Here is a 20090-nt window from a genome sequence, read left to right on the forward strand (position 1 = left end):
CTGGATATCAGTAATTCTGTTCTTTAGTACATAGAAGACCTAGTGTACTGCTATAAGCCTAACAAAATGACATAATAACAGCTTTATTCCTGTAAAAAATTATTTAAAATACTTTTTAGGTCAACATTTATCTGTTATGTTGAAGACAGGTTGTCAGAGTGTTTGCTTCCTGAGACTTTTTAGGAATTTCAGGCATCTTATTTTAAATGTTGACCCAACTTCTGCGCTAACTCAAGCTAGAAATGATTGCTGCTAAGTCCAATAGAGAAGATTAGTTAGTAGTACCTTTATTGCTCCCAAACTAGCATTAAAATGTAGTTGTTGAGATGTTAAACTGGAAACTACAAACTTTATGGTTCAATGTTTGTGTCTCTGAAAATCTGTAAAACCTTCCAGTGCTCCAGTTGTTAAAATGTGGAAAGAAATCTGCTGTTGTGCTTGTCGGTGGTATTCGATACCAGTACTGGTAAAAAATACATTCACTAGGTTCCAGTGGAAAATACAAATAGGAGCAAACCCTATGGAACACAGACTACTGGATGAAGTTCAGTTTATTTCAGTTTATTTTTGTATAGTGCTCTTCACTCAGTACAGACTCGGAGCATGTGTCCAAATCTATATGTAAAGTGTATCTATAATAATAAAAGGCAAAGCCCTCACTGACTGACTGACTGACTCACTGACTCACTCATCACTAATTCTCCAACTTCCCGTGTAGGTGGAAGGCTGAAATTTGGCAGGCTCATTCCTTACAGCTTACTTACAAAAGTTAGGCAGTTTTCATTTCAAAATTATACGCGTAATGGTCATAACTGGAACCTCTTTTTTGTCCATATACTGTAATGGTAGGCAGCAAGATGGCCGTAGGAGACTGAGTTGCGTGTCGCGTCATCACGCCTCCCACGTAATCACGTGAACTGACTGTGAACTCAGTACGTAGAAAAGAAGGAGGAGCCCCAAAGAGCACAGAAGAAAACATTCATTACACAATTGACAAGGCAGCGAAACAATAAGAAGCGAGTGAGTGACGCATACAAGCATCTTCATAAGACATGAGGTATAAAAAAGCACGGTGTAAACCGTAAGTCTAAATTAACTTTATAGAACCGCTCCCGCTGCCGTTTGCAATACCATATTCGCGAGATACAAGTTTAATGAGAAGACACGAGGTATAAAAAAGCACGGTGTAAACCGTAACCTTAACTTTATAGAAACGCTCCCGCTGCCGTTTGCAATGCCATATTCGCGAGATACAAGTTTAATGAGAAGACACGAGGTATAAACGAGAGTTTGCATCACTTTGTAACAGAGTTAAAATTGCTGTAGCGAGAAACTTTTAACTGCCGGGTCTTAGCTAACATTAAATAAACCCGTGGACATCGCAACATCACACAAGACAGTGGCTCACGTGAAGTGACTGAACGCAGCAGGAGTGATCTCTTCCATGAATCAAACCTGTTCAAAAAACACATTACACAATTGATAAGGTAGGAAAAGAATATGAAACAAGGCACGGTATAAACCGTAACTTTAAGTTTATAGAAACGCTGCCGTTTGCAATACCATATTCGCCCCTGCGAAGCGCGGTGATTTTGCTATATATATTAAACTATTTCAACCATTGTATGATCTGCTTCTCGCAACTGAAAGAGGGCACCGTGGCAGAAGTTAGCCGACTTGCTCACCAACCACAAGCGTTACCTGGTAGGTAACCACCCATACAATCAGATTGTGAATCAGACTACGAATGCCTGCAATGTAATTACCCCGATCTATATGCTGTCAAATGAACGAACCTCACGCCGTGGCACAACGTTAGGGGCTTCGCCTCTACGTCCGAGGATCGATTCCCGTAAGGGAGTGCAGTGACTGTGTACTCCTGATGAGCCCACAATTACGGCGAAACACGTGTCGCATACTATGCATCTTCAAAGCACGGTGTAAACAGTAAGTTTAAATTGAGTTTATAGAAACGCTCCCGCTGCCGTTTGCAATACCATATTAGATGACTTTGTAACAGAGTTAAAATTGCTGGAGCGATAAATTTTTAACTGCCGGGTCATGTTGCGTGTTCTTGGGTAGGTACACCAAAAAATTTATACATTTATGCATGTAATGGGCAAACAAAAAATGTACTATACCCGAAAGCACTACAGTAGTACTCAATGTATCTTTACTTCTTAAATGTTAATGTTTTACTGTTTAATAATTTATACGCTTCTTATATGTTATTCAGATTCTTTTATCAAAATACCAGTAACAGCGCACTGCACGATAACGTGGAGTGAATACACTTGACATGACCATTCATAGTATTTATCCTCTTTCTCTGTACGTTTACCATTCGTTTGCTCAGAGGTTGATGAGCTTGCTGCTTAATGAGCAGCTCTTGACCCTAGCGTCCCGCTGCTTCTCTTCTTTCGTCAGCATCTTTACCCGTTAAAACTGATTTTTTTTTAAACTTAGTATGTTTTCTTTAATTTTTCAGTTAAGCTGGCACTTAACTCTTCAATCTGCCTCAAGAATGATTAGCGAAGGTGGTAGACAATGAAAACGTCAGCCGTACGCATCCGCCACGCACGCACTGGTGCGCGCAGCTGTGAGTTGATTCTACAATAAAATAAAATAAAGATAAAAAGAGTAATAACTTGCAGCACCGCTATTCAATTACACTTGCCTAACGCCTCTCCTAAAGGGAAATACTGTGGGATCTGGGCATCCGTCAAAGCAGCAATCACAAGCCCGATTAGAAAGCGGGAAGCTGTGATTTGTCCTCTCCCTCCCATGTAACAATCGCAGCCCGTGTTGCAACGCACTATGTATGTATATGTATATATGTGTATGTGTGTGTATATGTATGTGTATATATATATATATATATATGTATTCATATGTGTGGGAAAGCGAATAGTAGACGTGACGTAGTATCTGTGTACCAAATTTCAAGTCAATAGGTGAAACGGTTTGCGAGCTACAGCTCATTTAAAATCCTGGACAGACAAACGAATAGCCACAGTAGTGTTTTATAGAAGAACATTTTACTGTTTAATAATTTATATTTATATGCAATGTGCTTCTTATATATTACTTCATATTCTCAAATGATAATGATGTTAATGTTGTTTATATTGATTTCTATGTTATTGTAAGTGCTCTTTATTTGTGGAAAAATAAATTTGGCAATTAAACTTATTTTATACATACATTTTATTTTTTTCTCTTGCACTCAGTCAGCGAATCCACTGGGTAATCAGCTATATATATATATATATATATATATATATATATATATATATATATATATATATATGTATATATATGTATGTGTATATATATATGTATGTGTATATATATATATATATATATATATATATATATATATATATATATATATATATATATAGAGATAGATAGATAGATAGATAGATATATGTGTATGTATGTACATATACAAATATGTATATATATGTATATATGTTTATATATATGTAGATATACAAATATGTATATATATGTATATATGTGTATATATATATGTAGATATACAAATATGTATATGTATATATATGTATATGTGTCTGCGTGTGTGTGTATATATCTATATATATATATATGTATGTGTATATATATGTATATATATGTGGATGTGTATATGTATATATTTATGTATATACAGTATGTTTATGTATATATATGTTTACATAACCTCTTTAACACAGTACTTCTCCGCTGCGAAGCGCGGGTATTTTGCTAGTTAACTATAAATCGCTAGACCATACAACATTTACATCAATGAACACTCAAACAAATAAGGCAACAGGTGAGGGCAAAATGAAAACTCCAGTCAGTGCATTACTGGGTAAATTAAACCTCTGAAGGAACCACAATCAGTTATAACAGGCAAAAACACAGCCCTGATGACTTAGACTACTGGCTGTTTACCCCATTCTAGGCATTGTACAGTATCACAATTATGTGCTAGGCAATTTAAAGAAATTGTTGTTGAATCAATCAGTTCTAATATTTCTTGTGCAATCTCCTATGGGTGGAAGGAGTAGCTTGGAAATCCAACAATGGTACAAAGTGCCACAGCAGGATACCAAATAAAGAAGCATAATAATAGCACTTAATAAGAATTGTCAAGGTTTCAAAATCAAACAAACAGCTGAAAAAAGGTTAAATAAAAACATATAATCAGTAATCTTAATATTATACTCTAGAGTAGTGCTGGGCGGTATACCGGTTCATACCGAAAACCGTTTTTTATTTTTGTTATGATATGGATTTTCTTATACCGCAACACTTATTGTCTAAACGGCGTTCGGAATGTGGAGCTACGGGAAACTGTTTAAGGGAGACCTTTTTCACTGCCACACCGGTGTTGCGTGGGGGCTCTTTTTCACTGCTACACCGCTAAACAGGCGTGCAACGAAGTACATGTGGTAGTGGAGGTATTGCGCAGTGAAAATGGACAGAGAACATTCCGAAACTGAAGCTATAGCAGACGATAAAGTTGAAAATGATGACACAGAAGAACTTTTTGTTGGACAAAGGAGTCATGTCTGTTGTCTGGAGATACTTTGGATTTAAAAGGTCGGATGTGGGCCATTATGTTCAAATGTGTGAATACTGTTTCTGTATTACTGGATAATACTGCAAGCCAAGTTGTACTTGTTTTATTTTTTTCAATACTATGTAATGTACCTGGGTACTGTGTAATAGTGTGACGACATGTTGACTTTATTCTCAACATTTCCAATTTAATCTCGACGCGTATGATGAGAATAAAGTCGACATGTTGACTTTATTCTCGACATTTCTAATTTATTCTCGCCGTTTGTCGAGATTAAAGTTGACATGTTGACTTTATTCTCGTAATTTGTTATTAAAGTAGAACATCGTAAACTAAACTTCATCTTAAAATAAATATTTTATTTACTAGATTTCCTCAAACCCTGTCATAATTTATGTAGCACATTAAATGCTTTGTGTTAAGTGTTCCCGGAGCCTTATTAATCGCTACGTGGTTCTTAAACTGACTTCCTCTTGCTCTAAGAGGAGGTGCAGGCAGCACAGAGAATACATTAATTTCATGATATTCCTGCTCCCTGAACATTTAGAATGCTAAGATAAACACTTGATATAATTTTCATGATGAAATGCATTAAAGCAGTTCTGAATCATGAATCATTGTTCCCTGCTTTGAATTTGCATGTTTTTCTGGTGGGTTTACTTGCCGTGCTTCAGTTTCCTTTCAAAATCATGTAGGATGTGGGGTTTTGTTATGCTATATTAACTCTGCTAGTGTATGTGTTGCTCGTATTCACCCTGTGATGTGCTGGCACCACGTTCAGGATTTGCTCCTGCCTTGCACACAATACTTACTGAGATGGGCACAACCCTGAATGGATGGCATAATTAAACATGTATAACGAAGATTTTTTTTTAAGTTCTGAGCACTCCGTGGTCTAAGTTTATAACTACATTTACCAACTGAACTATCATTTAGGCAAACTGCATTAATATGGACCTTGCTTCAAGCTAAGCTATATACATAAATAATACAACTGCAACTTGCATTTATAATTGTATTTGTGGTATAGCCCTACGGAATCGTATTAGGGCCACGGTGAAGAAAAAAAAATACGGACACAGGGAAGAAAAAAAAAACTATGCGTCGAGAATAAAGTCGACATTTCCACTTTATTCTCGCCGTTTATGTCGAGATTAAAGTCGACATTTCCACTCTATTCTCATAGTTTACTTTATAATTAAAGTAGAATGTCGTAAACTAAACTTCATCCTAAAATCATTGTTTAATTTACTAGATTTTCTCAAACCCCGTCATAAGTTAATGTAGCACATTAAATGCTTTGTGTTGTGTTCCCCGACCCAGTTGTTAATCACTACGCTTCTTAAACTGACTTCCTCCGCACTAAGAGGAGACAGCGATCACCATACAGAATCCATTCACTGTATGATATTCCTGCTCTCTGAAAATTTAGAATGCTAAGATAAATACTTGATATCATTTTCATGATGAAATGCATTAAAACAGGTATTAAACATGTACGGTAGTGTGGCGGTAGTGCTGCTCCCTCGCAGTAAGGGGTCCCCGGTGTACGTTCAGTGTAGAGAACTTTATGGCAGGTGTGACAAGGCTCCGAAAAACTGGATGTATGAATGGGTATCGCACAGGTTTAACTTAAATATTGTTTAAATGTTGGGTTTGTGATCTGGTGGTCGGAGAGACGAACACAGAATTCAGTGGATGTTATTTTGAGCAGGCTTTCTTTATTGCATGCTTGCTGTCTCTATCTGACGTACCAAAACCCCAATTTCTATCCTTTCTTTTTCTTTCTCCACATAACCAATCACCACATGATAAATGTCTTTATGAAATTAAAACTAGTTATAAACTTAGCCCACAGAGTGTTCAGAACTTTAAAAATATCTTTGTTATACATGTTTAATTATGCCATCCATTCAGGGTTGTGTCCATCCCTGAACGAGTTGCCAGTACATCGCAGGATGAATACGAGCAAAACACACACTAGCAGGGTCAATATAGCATAACAAATCCCCACATCCTACATGACTTTGAAAGGAAACTGAAGCACGCCGAGTAAACCCACCAGAAAAACATGCAAATGCAAGGCAGGGTACACCCGGGACACCCTTGCTGCGAGGCAGCAGTGCAACCTCCACGCCGCCGTGCCCCCACATGATTAATACATGCTTTAATGCATTTCACCATGAAAATTATATCAAGTATTTATCTTGGCATTCTAAATGTTCAGAGAGCATGAATATCATGTGAATGGATTCTGTGCGGCGATCGCTGCCGGTGCCTCCTCTTAGTGCAGAGGAAGTCAGTTTAAGAAGCTCGGGGAACACTTAACACAAAGCATTTAATGTGCTATATAACTTATGATGGGGTTTGAGAAAATCTAGTAAATTAAATATTCATTTTACGATGAAGTTTAGTTTACGATGTTCTACTTTAATGACAAAGTACGAGAATAAAGTCAACATGTCGTCACAATATTACACAGTACCCAGGTACGTTACACTGTATTGAAAACGAATAAAACAAGTACAACTTGGCTTGCAGTATTATCCAGTAGTATAGAAACAGTATTTACACATCTGACCTTTTAAAACTAAAGCATCTCCAGGCGATAGACGTGACTCCTTTTTTTCGGCTCTCTGTCCATTTTCACCGCGCGGCTTACCTATGCTACCGCCCACTATTTGGTGGTGTAGCAGTGAAAAAGAGCCCTAGTGCAACAAATATGTGTTTAGCGGTGTAGCAGTGAAAAAGGTCCCCACTTGAACAGTTTCCCGCTGCACCACGTTCCGAACGTCGTTTAGGCAATTTAAACCGGTATTGCAGTATAAGAAAAATCCATATCATAAAAAAAATAAAAAACGGTTTTCGGTATGAACCGGTATACCGCCCAGCACTAGTTTAAATATTATGCAGTTTAATGATGGTAAAGTTGTTTAAAAAGTCACTTTTACGTGTCAGTGGACAGAGATTGTTAACATTAACAAAGTGTAGTTGGTTTACAAAAAATATTTACTATTTTTTCCTTTTCTAAGACATGTTCAGTGCAATACAACTTTTGACAAGCACCTCTGGATATTTTACTAAGTCCAAATTCCTCTTTGGGTGGTTGAAAATATGTTGTCAAAATTTTAGTTTAATTCAATAAAAAGGTTCTATATTTTGACTGCATCTGTCATGCAATGTGATTCCTTCTCTTCATTAGTGCTACTCCCTTGAAAACTTATGGGACTATGCAAACACTTGTGTGCACATTAAAATGTTTTTTTGTACAATGTACAATTCTCATGACAGTGGAATAGGTTATTGTTAGCCAGTTATTGCAGTGGAAAATGTGGTTAACATCCACTCATGCATGGGGAAAAAAATACTGTCCAATACCGGTATAATTTTGAAAAATACCGTGATATAGAATTTTGGTCATACCGCCCAGCACTAGTCTAGAGTAATGAGTCCTCAGCCTGAATTTCTATGCTATTCAATCAGTACATACCATACACACTGCCCATATCGTAAATATCATAGAAGTTAATATTATTCATATTTTAGCTCACACTAATCATTCTGTATTTACTGTTGACTTGTCTGTACAAATCCCTCATTGCTGTATATATTTATATTTATATTTATCTGATTGTTACACTTACTACTCTTTGAACTTCTGGTTAGATGCAAAACTGCATTTCATTTTCATGGTACTTGTACTGTGTTCAGTGAAAATACAGTTGAGTCTAATCTAATCTAATCTAAATTTAAAGCTGAGACCAGATAGTTTTGGGATCTCTAACTAACCAACCTTTCTCAGTAGTGTTATATATCTTTGGAATTCCTAGCAGACCTGCGTCTTGAGATCATAATTGATCAGTTAGATAAATATGGCCCAGGTATTTTATATAACAAAAGAAGGCTTAAAATCCACTCTAAATTCAACTGGAGGCCACTGTAAAGATATTACTAACAGGAGCTAGCTATGTGGTTGTAGTTCCTACTTCCAATTATGATGCCTGTGTCAGTATTTTGAATAGAATGATTTGATTAGCTACTTGAATTACATATTGCAGTAGTAAATTCTTCCAGAAATTAATTCAGAATGCACTGTATCTTATGTGTATCCTACATTCTAAGAAAAGTCTGACATGTTAGTTTTGTAAAGTGTATTATACGCTATAGAATGGTAAAAAAGATAACACCTAGGTTTCATGGCAGTTTAGTAAAATTAATGTTTATGCCTGCTAAGTTAAAAGTGTCAGGACCTTGTACTTTAACCAGTTAATAACAATTCCTTTTCTTTTTTTGTTTGAGATAATTCAGTATCTCACAGTGGTTCCACATAAAGTGAAAATAGTAATGGTCTGAGTACTGAGCAGGGCATCATGTATAAATTAACATAATACAGTACTATCTTCATGTTTCTGTAGAGGAATCAGTTTACCTGAGTGCTCCACCTAATTTTCATGTTAGTGTAACAACATAGTGTGAAAAGCTGCACATAAATATAACATCAAGTGTAACAGTTTCATAAATTTAGAATAGATTGCAGTTTAGTTGACAGTACATTTTAATTTTGTTTCTGTACTGCGACCTGTGTGAAAACTGACTGGAAACTTGAAAGTTATAATTGGTAAAAAAAAAAAAAAAAAAAAAAAAAAGACTACTCTTCAAGTATTCTACAAAAGAAAAGGTAAATATGCAGTTAGTCAATATACCGGGTAAGAGGTATTTTGCTCCAGATTTCTGAATCCTTAAATACAGATAATGTGAACAAAACTTGAATAATAAATAATATTTTTGTGATCCTTCAGCAAATAGTGAATTGTGAGAGATAAGGATTAAGCACATTGTGAATTAATAAGTGAAAACTTTATTTCATAGTTATGCACTCAAAGGTGTGAGGTGTACATTTGATATAGGATTGCCAACATAGTTTGATTATTGCCTTAGGGATCACCAATCCTAAATAAATGCTAAACTGTTTCCCTGCTTATTAATCCACCCAATATTGGATGTAGTTTGTGATTTATAGGATTGTCCAGCAGGGAATATCTAAATTCTGTTTAAATGGTTAGCGACTGCAGAAGCAAACAAAGTGTTTTAGGGGCATCTCTGAATTATGTAATCACAGTTTGCTGTTGTATTTGCTGATTTGCAGAGTAAAGGCGAAGAAATATGATTGGAAAACATGCTGTCTCCAGAAATACAATTAGGTACAGGTGTATCTGGACAGTAGCACTATTTTCATAATTTTGGCTCTGTACACCACCACAATGTATTTGAAATTAAGCAATCATTATGTGATTGAAGTGTAGATTTTCAGCTTAGTTTAAGGGGTTCACTAAAAATATTGTATGAGCCGTTTAGGAATTACATACAGTACTGTGCAAAAGTTTTAGGCAGGTGTGAAAAAATGCTGTAAACAAAGAATGCTTTCAGAAATATAAATAATGATTGTTTATTGTTATCAATTTACAAAATGCAAAGTGAGTGAACAAAAGAAAAATCTCAGGAAAAAAAAAATAAATGCTTTAGAGAGATAGCAGAAACACGAGGAGTGGTCAAGTCAACCATTTGGTACATTCATAAAGAGAAGGAACACAGTGGGTTAACTCTGCAACATAAGGAGGTCTGGAAAACCACAAAAGACAGCTGTGCCAAATGATTGCAGGATTCTGTCCTTGGTGAAGAAGAACCCTTTCGCAACATTTAGCCAAACCAAGAACACTCTCTGGGAGTTAGACCTATCATTGTCAAAGGATACAATCAAGAGAAGACTTCATGAAAGTAGTGACAGTGTGTTTACCATACAGTGAAAATCACTGGTAAACCTCAAGCATAGGAAGGACAGATTAAACTTTGCCAGAAAGCATTTTTTAAAAGCCTGTCCAGTTCTAGAATACTTTTCTTTAGACAAAGGAAACTAAGATCAATATATACCAGAATGTTGGAAAGAGAAGAGTATGAAGAAGAGAAGAAACGGCTCATGAATGAATCAATAAATACTATATCATCTGTGAAACATGGTGGAGGCAGGTTTATGGCATGATCATGAATAGCTGCGAATGGAAGTCAGTCACTAGTGTTTGTTGATGATATGACTGCTGGCAGAAGTAGCAGGATGAATTCTGAAGTTTATAATGCTATACTATCTGCTCAGATTTACCCAAATGCTACAAAACTGATAGGACACCGCTTCACAGTACAGATAGACAATGAGCCAAATCATTTTGTGAAAGCAAACCAAGTGCTTTTCAACACAAAGTAGTGGAATACTCCTCCAAGGCAAAGTCAACTCAACTCACCTCACCTCAAACCAATTGCATTTCCATTGCTGAAGACAAAACTGATAGCAGAAAGTCCAACAAACAAGCAGGACCTGAAGACCACTGCAGTAAAGGCCTAGCAAAGTGTCACTAGGGTTCCAGACTTAAGGCAGGTATTGAATGTAAAAGATTTTCAAACAAATATTGAAAATGAGCATTATTTTTATGATTATTTTAGCTTCTTCAAATGCTTTTTAGCCCCTGCAAATTGGGTGGGGGGCGGGGATTCAGTTGGGTCTGTGCAGAAAAAAACAGTCATTTAGTCATTCCTAAACAGATCATACAACGTTTTTGGTAAACCCCTTAAATTAAAGCTGAAAGTCTACACTTCAATCACATAATGATTGCTTAATTTCAAATCCGTTGTGGTGGTGAAAATTGTGTCACTGTCCAAATTCTTATGGACCAAACTGTAAAACATTACCTACCCGTAGGAGACAGAGCATATTTATTCATTCTTGTTTAAGATGGTCCTTTTTCTTCTAACATTCAGTTTCTGTGTCTGTAGTTTTATAGACCATAACATACACATTTTCATAAAACTTTCTCCGTATTGTGTACATCTATATATTTATTTCACGAGAGAACTACTTAACGGATTTACATCGTTTTTTTTTTATAATTTGCTTGAACATTCTGGTTGATTATGTGACTTTGTGCAAAGTATCATAGTTCGCTTGCGGTGCTGATTTATTTGATTTGCGCGAATCTGAGAGAGTGGCTGTGGGCAGAGGGGAGGGGCCCTCCTTATTCACACGCCAGCCTCCATTTGAGTCAGTCTACCTCTTGCCACATGTTGGAGCATACCTTGCCTCTGCTTAGCTAGCGATACCTGTTTGTTCAACAGACATTAGCATCTACAGATTTTTAAGGAGTAACATTTGACATTTTTGAGAGAGAGATCAGAGCTACGTGTGCTTTAGAGGGTAGCTGCTGATTGCCAGACATATCACGGCCCCGTGCTTTTCTCTCCATATGGGGGACACTCTCCCGTCAGAGCTGAACACAATCAGATACGGTCCCAATGTTTGACGTTGGAGCGTACCCACCTTCCGCTTGGCCAGAATTATATATTTTTTTAATTGTTTTAATGATTTTTAAAATTTGTCCTGTTTCGCTAGTACATGGATGGAGCCACAGGGGACAGCTAATATGTGATAAATTAGATTTTAAGATTGTAAAACTATGTAAATCTCATATTTATAATTTTTCCATATTTTTATGACAAAGTTTTCTCATTTTAAATTGAGTTGATCGAGTAACTGTAAGTCATAATATTTTTTAAAGTTTCAAAAACATTTGTTATTGCTGACTCTGCTAAGATTTGCCTATCAAGATTTAGTATAAATATATTGTAAACCAATTTATAATTAAATATTTATTGCTTTTGAAATTTAATTGTATGTCTTTCGTATATTTTTATACTTAACTGTTGTTTTTCAGCTTTTTAATGATTTGTTCAAAAACAATGCCAACCGATCAGAATATACAGAGAAAAAACATAATCAAAACTACTTCATGGAGGTGATAACAGTGGAAGGAGTCTATGATTGTTTGATGTATGTTGGTAAGTCAAATCACTAACTGAATCAAGATGATCATAATATCCATTATTAGCAAGCATTTTGTTGTCGAATTCAAGGATGCGGTTACTTTTTAACTGAAATTGGGAATAACTGTAGATGTGATTGTTGTTTTGAGACAATGGAACTGAAAATTTTCTGATCTAGAGAGATAAAAGCTGACACACAAACGCTGGAATCTGCCTTCTTCATATCTCACCGTCACTTAATTTTTTTTTAATTCATTTTTATTGAGTGTTCCTGCTCACTTTGAATTAGTATACAGATTATGGTCCATGATATCAAAGCCGCACTGACAAAAAAACAGAGACATAAGTATATATGATATTTGGAATAACTCATTTTATGACCTGAATAGTACATTTGGGAAAAAATTGTGGCACTGATGCAACATTATTCATATTATTCATATTCATTCGCACGCCTTCTTGCGCTTATAATCAGAGACCGCGTTTTCCCCGATCTTGCCAGTCTTCACATGTTGCTGCATAGTGCTGTTTCTTTTGTACTTCAGGACATGCAGAGGAAAGAACAGTACAGAGAGGTCAGTTCCGCGTTATATGCAATCATCAGATTCAAATGTTAACAGTTCACACACAAGTAAGGACCTGCCTTTCTATGTTTACGACATCTGTACCTGTTGTAATGTACACACTTCTCTCTGTGCTGTGGTTACTATTACATTGAAGAGGCTGGGGGGAACAGCGGTCTTGGAACAGAAGCTTATCGATGTTGCATCCTCTCTTGCTTTATCCATCACCTTTTCTTGTAAGAAGCGACAACTAAGTTCCTCTGCAAGGTGAGCAAAGAACACTCTTCTTTGCTCAGTGGCCCCCGTGCATGCCTTGCACAGCACATATGTGTTCATCGCTGCCAGGTCAAGCTTCGTTAAAGCACAAGCAACAGGCCACCTGCGTGTTCCTGCTTGCATCGAATAAGCTCTCGCCTTCTGGTGCATGATGTCAACGCAGCCCCGGGGAAAACAAGAAAGAGACAAATATATGGGACATTTTGAAGAAATTGTTTTATGACCTGAATAATACCAATCAGAAAACATTGTCGCACTAATGCAATATTAATTGAAAATGAACAGCGTCAGATCGTGTGTGAATTTATACTGCCGCTGTTAGTTAGAGTCAGATCGGAAACATGGGGGGCATGGGAGAGTGTGAACGTGACTGAGAGAATAAAACTGAAAAGAAGCTAACTTTTAGAAATATCATACATTTACAGCTGATCTGATGCTGTTTGTTTTCAAATTATATTGCATTAATGCGATGATGTTTTCTGATTGGTACTATTGAGGTCATAAAATTATTTCTTCAAAATGTCACATATATTTGTCTTTCTTTTTTACCTGGTGCTGTGTTGACATTGTGTACCAGAAGGTGTGCGCTTATTCATTGCTAGCAGGAACACGTAGGTGGCCGGTTGCTTGTGCTATGACAAGCTTGACCTGGCGGCGATGAACATACATGTACTGTGCAGGGCATACACGGGAGCCACTGAGAAAAGAAGAGTGTTCTTTGCTCAAATTGCAGAGGAACCTAGCCATTGCTTCTTACTAGAAAAGGCAATGGATAAAGCAAGAGAGGATGCGACATCTACAAGCTTCTGTTCCAAGACCGCCGCTTCCCCTGCCCCTTCAGTGTAATAGTGACCACAGCACAGAGAGAAGTGTGTACATTGCAACAGGTACACATGTCGAAAATGTAGAAAGGACGGTCCTTGGGTGTGTAGGAACTGTTAACATTTGAATCTGATGATTGCATATAGCGCGGAACTTACCTCTCTGTACTATGCTTTCCTCTGCATGTCCTGGAGTACAAAAGAAACAACACCATGCAGCAACATGTGAAGACTGGCAAGATCAGGGAAAAAAAACGCGGTCACTGATTACAAGCGCAAGAAGGCGTGCGAATGAATATGAATAATATGAATAATGTTGCATCAGTGCCACAATGTTTTCCGAAATTTACTATACAGGTCATAAAATGAGTTATTCCAAATATCATATATACCTATGTCTTTGTTTTTTTGTCAGTGCGGCTTTGACATCATGGACCATAAGGTGCATACTAATTCAGTGTAAGCAGAAACACTCAATAAAACTGAATTTAAAAAAATTCAAGTGACGGTGAGATACGAATAAGGCAGAGTCAACAGTATTTGTGTGTCAGCTTTTATCCCATCAGATCAGAGAATTTCCAGTTCCATTGTCTCAAAACACCACTCATATTTACAGTTATTCCCAGTTTCAGATAAAAAGTAACCGCGTCAGATCTGGGGCGGGGTGGGTGTTGTATCGTGATTGTGACTGAGAGAATAAAAGTGAAAAAAAAACACTGACTTTTCCAAGTACTATGAATTTACACCAGATGTTACAGACACAAATCAAATGTATGTTTTTATTGTATAATGTTAACAATAAGAGCAGCTCACTTCTCAAAACGATAAATTTGCCGGAGAGCTGGGTTCAAACTCATGACCTATGGATTATAAGTCAGCGGATCTTACCACTGCACCACGGAGGCTGTCGTTTTGTACTTGTACCTTTTGCGAAAGTGTTTATTTGATATTTGTCCATCAGCCGTACAGTTTGTGTCTACATTTTGTCATTTATTACTAAAACATAAAAAACGTTTCTGTTTTAACAATGTGTTTACATAGATTGTTGTAGACACAAAACACACATCAAATTATTTCCCCTTACAAGTCTGGGTAGCTCACTCCCAGATAATCAATCAATGTAGGAACTGGGAGAACTTCTTGCTCGTTCTGAGGTGGTGGGGGAGTGGTATAGCAGGCTGATTGCTGCTTGAGCTTATCAACACATTTAGAAGACAAAAGATGCTGACAGAGATGTGCGAAGGGATTTGAGGTGGGCCGGATTTACTAGTTTTTTCATTGGCTCTGGTAATTCTAGTGTTAATGCATGACAACTGTGCTCACATATTTTCATGGTGATGCTGATTGGACAAGTAGGTACATTGCATGTTGACATTTTGGACATTGGCAATGAAAAGTAGCCATTTTTCACTAAACTTCAGTTATTTGGTAGGGAAGGGAATTGAAGGAAGTCGATGGATTTCAGTATGTTTAGCTGGTTTCATCACTGTGCATACTACAGGACTGCATGTTCCCCTTCAAAAGGGAGATGCTTGTTCACCAGATATCATCTGAGAGTACTGTTTGGTGATAGTGAATATGATATTGTCCATAGAGCATCCCACTTATCTAGCTTCAATACATGCTTAAGAGAGCAGTTATTTAAACTGTTGTGTATTCAAGAAGCATGCATAAAATGATTTTACTTAGAAAAACGGTTTCCTTTATCTTGTTTAATTTTGTTATTGTATAGACTTATCTTTTTTCAAAACATGTTATGGCCTGGGATTTACAGTATTCATTACAAGTGAACCTTGAATCGGATTTGATTGTCTTTATAGTTAGAGCTTTTTTCATGAAGGTAGTGGATAAAAAACTGCTTTAGTTGTTAAATCCATTTTACTAACATCCAAGTTATTAGTTGGATATGCTGGGAAGACCAATATATAAACCTATATTGGAAAATTGTTAAACAAATTTCTGCTTTTGTAAGAGAATTTCAACTAGCTTAGCATCTGAGTTGCATTATTGCATATTTTTCAGACCAGAATGTGTATGGGTTACAAAGGTATATATAAAAAAACTGTTACTTCTGCTGTTGATTTATGCAGAATAATCACATTTTTAATTTTGGTCTGTGAAAAGTATTCTTCCCCAATTATATTCAACTGAATTAAATGAATAGTTAGATTTGCTGCTTGAAGTCTTTGGCTAACAGTGAGACCCAATTGGTACCAACCCTACCTATTCTAAATCCAACTTCCTTTGTCCAGTTACCATCACAGTGAGATTTTTAGTTGTCACATTCTAGTACTGTGATAAAAGAAATTCTTGGTATTCTCAAGAAAAATGTGTTTCTGGAAAGGCTTATAAAACCATTTCTTATGCTCTTGGGCTCCACTGAAACCTTATTGTTAATACAGAGAATGTTTAGTACTCTAGGCAATCATTTGGCCATTTAACAGTAAAATATTCCATTACATCATAAAGAACCTTTAAACATCACCCAGAGATTCTCAGTCCTCTCTCAGCTCAACTACATAAATGTAATGTTAGAAAGATGCTAGGCAAAATTAAACTGTTGGCATAGCTGCATGGTGGTAAACACTTAATTAAAAAGAACATACTTCATACCTCATATATATTAAAATAAACCTGGATAATACTCTAGAATGCTTTGGACAGCTGAGTCAAAAGTATTATAGGCCTTATTATATATAGAGAAAAAATGTTCAAAAACTTCGACCAACTCTACCAAGTGCGCTGAAGTCAAAGGGTAACGTGGAAGAAAATAAGCCAGAATATTTTAATTTACCATATATACTCACGTTTAAGTTCTCCCGCGGATAAGTCGGGGCTTGATTTTACCGTATAATTTCCTGGATTTTGTAATGTCGGTTGTATAAGTCGAATGCGGAAAACGCACGCTGTTGGTCCAAGAGGTTATGCTATGCTAATGCCCACCAGAGAGAGTAACCATGGAGCACACTGCCTTTTTTTTTCACTATGTATTGTGCCTACGTGGTCACACGGTAATACCCAAACTATTCTAAACCGACGTTTGCACTGTTTTGCGTTTTTTGTATCTCACACCCTCATACACCTTTATCGTAAGAGCATCCCTTATCTACGATGGAATGTTCGATCAGAAGAAAGTATGAAGCCGGTTTTAAATTTAAAGTCGTTGAAGTGGCGAAAGAATTTGGTAACTACGCTGCTGCAACAAAATTCGATGTGTCTGGGGAAAATGGTGTGAGATTTGAGGAAGCAAGAAGATGTAAAAAAAAAAAATAATAATAATAAGTGTCACATTTTTGATCGGGCATGTAAGTCAGGGTCTAATTTTATGATCGATTTTTAGGGTTTCAATACCCGACTTATATGTGAACATATACGGTAACCAAAGGATGTCTTTAATAGCATTAATGTTGATCTAGAATTTTACTTTAAAATCCTGAATATCAGTTAAAGCAGTCTGCAGTTTTTTATAGCTTTGAAATCCCCCTAATCATCCCATAAATCTTAGTTCATACCAACAAGTGATGGGTCATGTCTGGTTACCCTTAGTTAGCAAACATTTATCAGCTTTGGTGGTTACAGAGATCATTAATTGTCTTATCAATAACTGCCTGTACTTGAAACTCCAAAATGCTCTGTACCTATAAAGATACAGATTTGGTTACAACTTAAAAGAAAATAACTAGTATGAAACTATTTAATATACGTGAAACCCAGTTCATTACTTATTGTTAAACAACGACATATATTTTCCTACTGATAGGATTTAAAGTTAACAGAGCAGAATATAAACCCTGAATAGTCATATGCAGTTTGAGCTTATATTCTTCCACAGAAAGGAGGAACTGAATTAGTTTTGAGTGGATTATAGTGGTTCATTTGTCTTTTAAATGTTCCTGAGGGCTATGGAAGTGTCTGCCAACAATTCTGGACCAATTATTGTGAAGCAGCCATGCCAACTTCTGCACCTCCATATTGCAAACAACAAAAGACAAAGGACAAAAAGTATAAACAAAATACAACAAATGGCCACACACTAACAATAAGTAGATAAAATATAGATAATTTCAGTCACAGAGTTCCAATTGTTGGGGCACACATTGGCCATTCCATTCAAATATCTATTTTGTTACTTAGGTATGGGTGAAGATGCTTCACACCTTTTTCCATTATGAAGAAACACCTTGCAAATAGTATTAGATTTTGTTATTTCACAGTCTCCTATGTTTTCTGACGAGGGAGTAGAGGCCTTCTATACAGCTTGTTTTGACTGGTAGATGCTGGCACACGTCAAATTACACATAAAATTAGCCACACAGTGCTGCTCAGTATTCTCATTGTGTTATTCTCAGCTAATGTACCCTTCAAATGAAAGCTTTTTTTTAAATGGATATGTGATAGAAATCTGGCTGGAGTACTGGGTTGTGACATCACATTTCTGTGATGTCATGCTGGCCTCACACAGCAACATGGGGTGCTAGGGAAAAATATTTGTCTAGGCCGGCCGCATGGCAAATTTCCAGGAAAATATTAAGTGAACAAGGTCACTGACAGAGTTTATGCTGTGCAAACAATGCTTTAGCAAATTTAGACAACACTATTTATAGTAGAAAAATAGTAAAAATGATGATTAATTGGTGTTAACATGTGCAATTAACACACACAAAATTTCTGTGATTACATTTTTTAACGCAGCATCTAAATGTGTTAATTAAATTCAGGTAACTTGACTGTGCTTTACTCACAGAGAATGGGAGAAATTGCATCTGATTCAAAAGGATCTTGGCCCCTGTTGCTCTGCTATAGAATTAATGCCTCTACTCTGGCCAATTGTATTCTCTTTAACACTAGAATTACCAGAGCCTACAAAAAAACTCGTAAATCCGTCCCACCTTAAATCGCGTCTTAAATCCGTTTGCACATCTCCGCCAGAGTCTTTTGTCATCTAAATGTGCTGATAAACAAAAGCTACTAGCAGTCAGCTATTCCATCCCCCCACCGACTTAGAATGAACTACTCCTAGCTCATGCCTTGCCTTGATTTGATTTTTTTTTTTTTTTTTTTTAATTCACTTTTCATTCTCGCAGTCGCATTCAGAATCAATCCATACAACCCCATCTGACATAAAGACGCGCTATAGGTCTGCAGTGTACCACGATGCATACTACCGCCAAAAAAAAAGGGGTCTGACACACAAACGCTGGCGAAGCTGCCTTCTTCGTATCTCACCGTCACTTGAAATCAGCAGTTCTTAGCATTGCACCACGCAAGCTGTCGTATCAACCACCAACTGTAACTTGCTTTCTTTATTCTTCGGTTATAGTCTTGAATACAAGTGCACTTTTATTTATGTGAAACCAGCTGTGTCAGATGGGGTTGTATGGATTGATTCTGAATGCGACTGCGAGAATGAAAAGTGAATTAAAAAAAAAAAAAAAAAAGCTAACCTTTACCAGTATCATAAGTTACACCAGCTGTTACAGACTGAAATCAAATTTATGTTGTTATTCTAAAATTGTAAGAATAAGAGCAGTTCATTTCTCGAAGTGGAGCCGTGCGGGATCGAACTCGCCACCCTCTGATTCCCAGTCAGGAACTGATACCATTACGCCACCGCGGCGGTTGTAGTAAGAGTGTCAATGTGGCATGCTAACGCGGCTTTTTTTTTTTGTGCAGTTATATTTTTGAATAAAAGCGCATGTGTTCTCTTATTTGTACTTTTTGTGAAAGTGTTTCTTTGATATATGGACTTCAGGCTTCATACGTTATATAGTTTATGCCTACAGTTTGTCATTTACTATTAGAATATGAAAAACGCTTCTGTTTTAAAAATGTGTTTGCACAGACTACTCTAGAAATGGAACACACATGAAATGCGTGTATTCCAAATAACGCTAGAATTATTTCCACTCTAAAACTCCACTTCAATCCCAGATAATCAAATCAAGGCAAGGCATGAGCTAGGAGAAGTTCATTCTAAGTCAGTAGGGGGAT

The 20090-nt window shown here is 36.6% G+C and overlaps 1 protein-coding gene across 4 annotated transcripts in view; it reads left to right on the top strand.

Moving 5' to 3' along the window:
• Nucleotides 1–20090, top strand: part of snx14 (sorting nexin 14) — a 187031-nt gene that overhangs the window by 150882 nt on the left and 16059 nt on the right. For all 4 annotated transcript variants that reach the window (XM_051925277.1, XM_051925278.1, XM_028797482.2 and 1 more), the window contains one exon: nucleotides 12331–12454. In XM_051925277.1, coding sequence (XP_051781237.1) covers nucleotides 12331–12454 — 124 coding nt within the window. The remainder of the gene's footprint in view (nucleotides 1–12330; nucleotides 12455–20090) is intronic.

Source organism: Erpetoichthys calabaricus, chromosome 3, assembly GCF_900747795.2.
Source record: "Erpetoichthys calabaricus chromosome 3, fErpCal1.3, whole genome shotgun sequence".
In the NCBI taxonomy this organism is placed as follows: domain Eukaryota; kingdom Metazoa; phylum Chordata; class Cladistia; order Polypteriformes; family Polypteridae; genus Erpetoichthys; species Erpetoichthys calabaricus.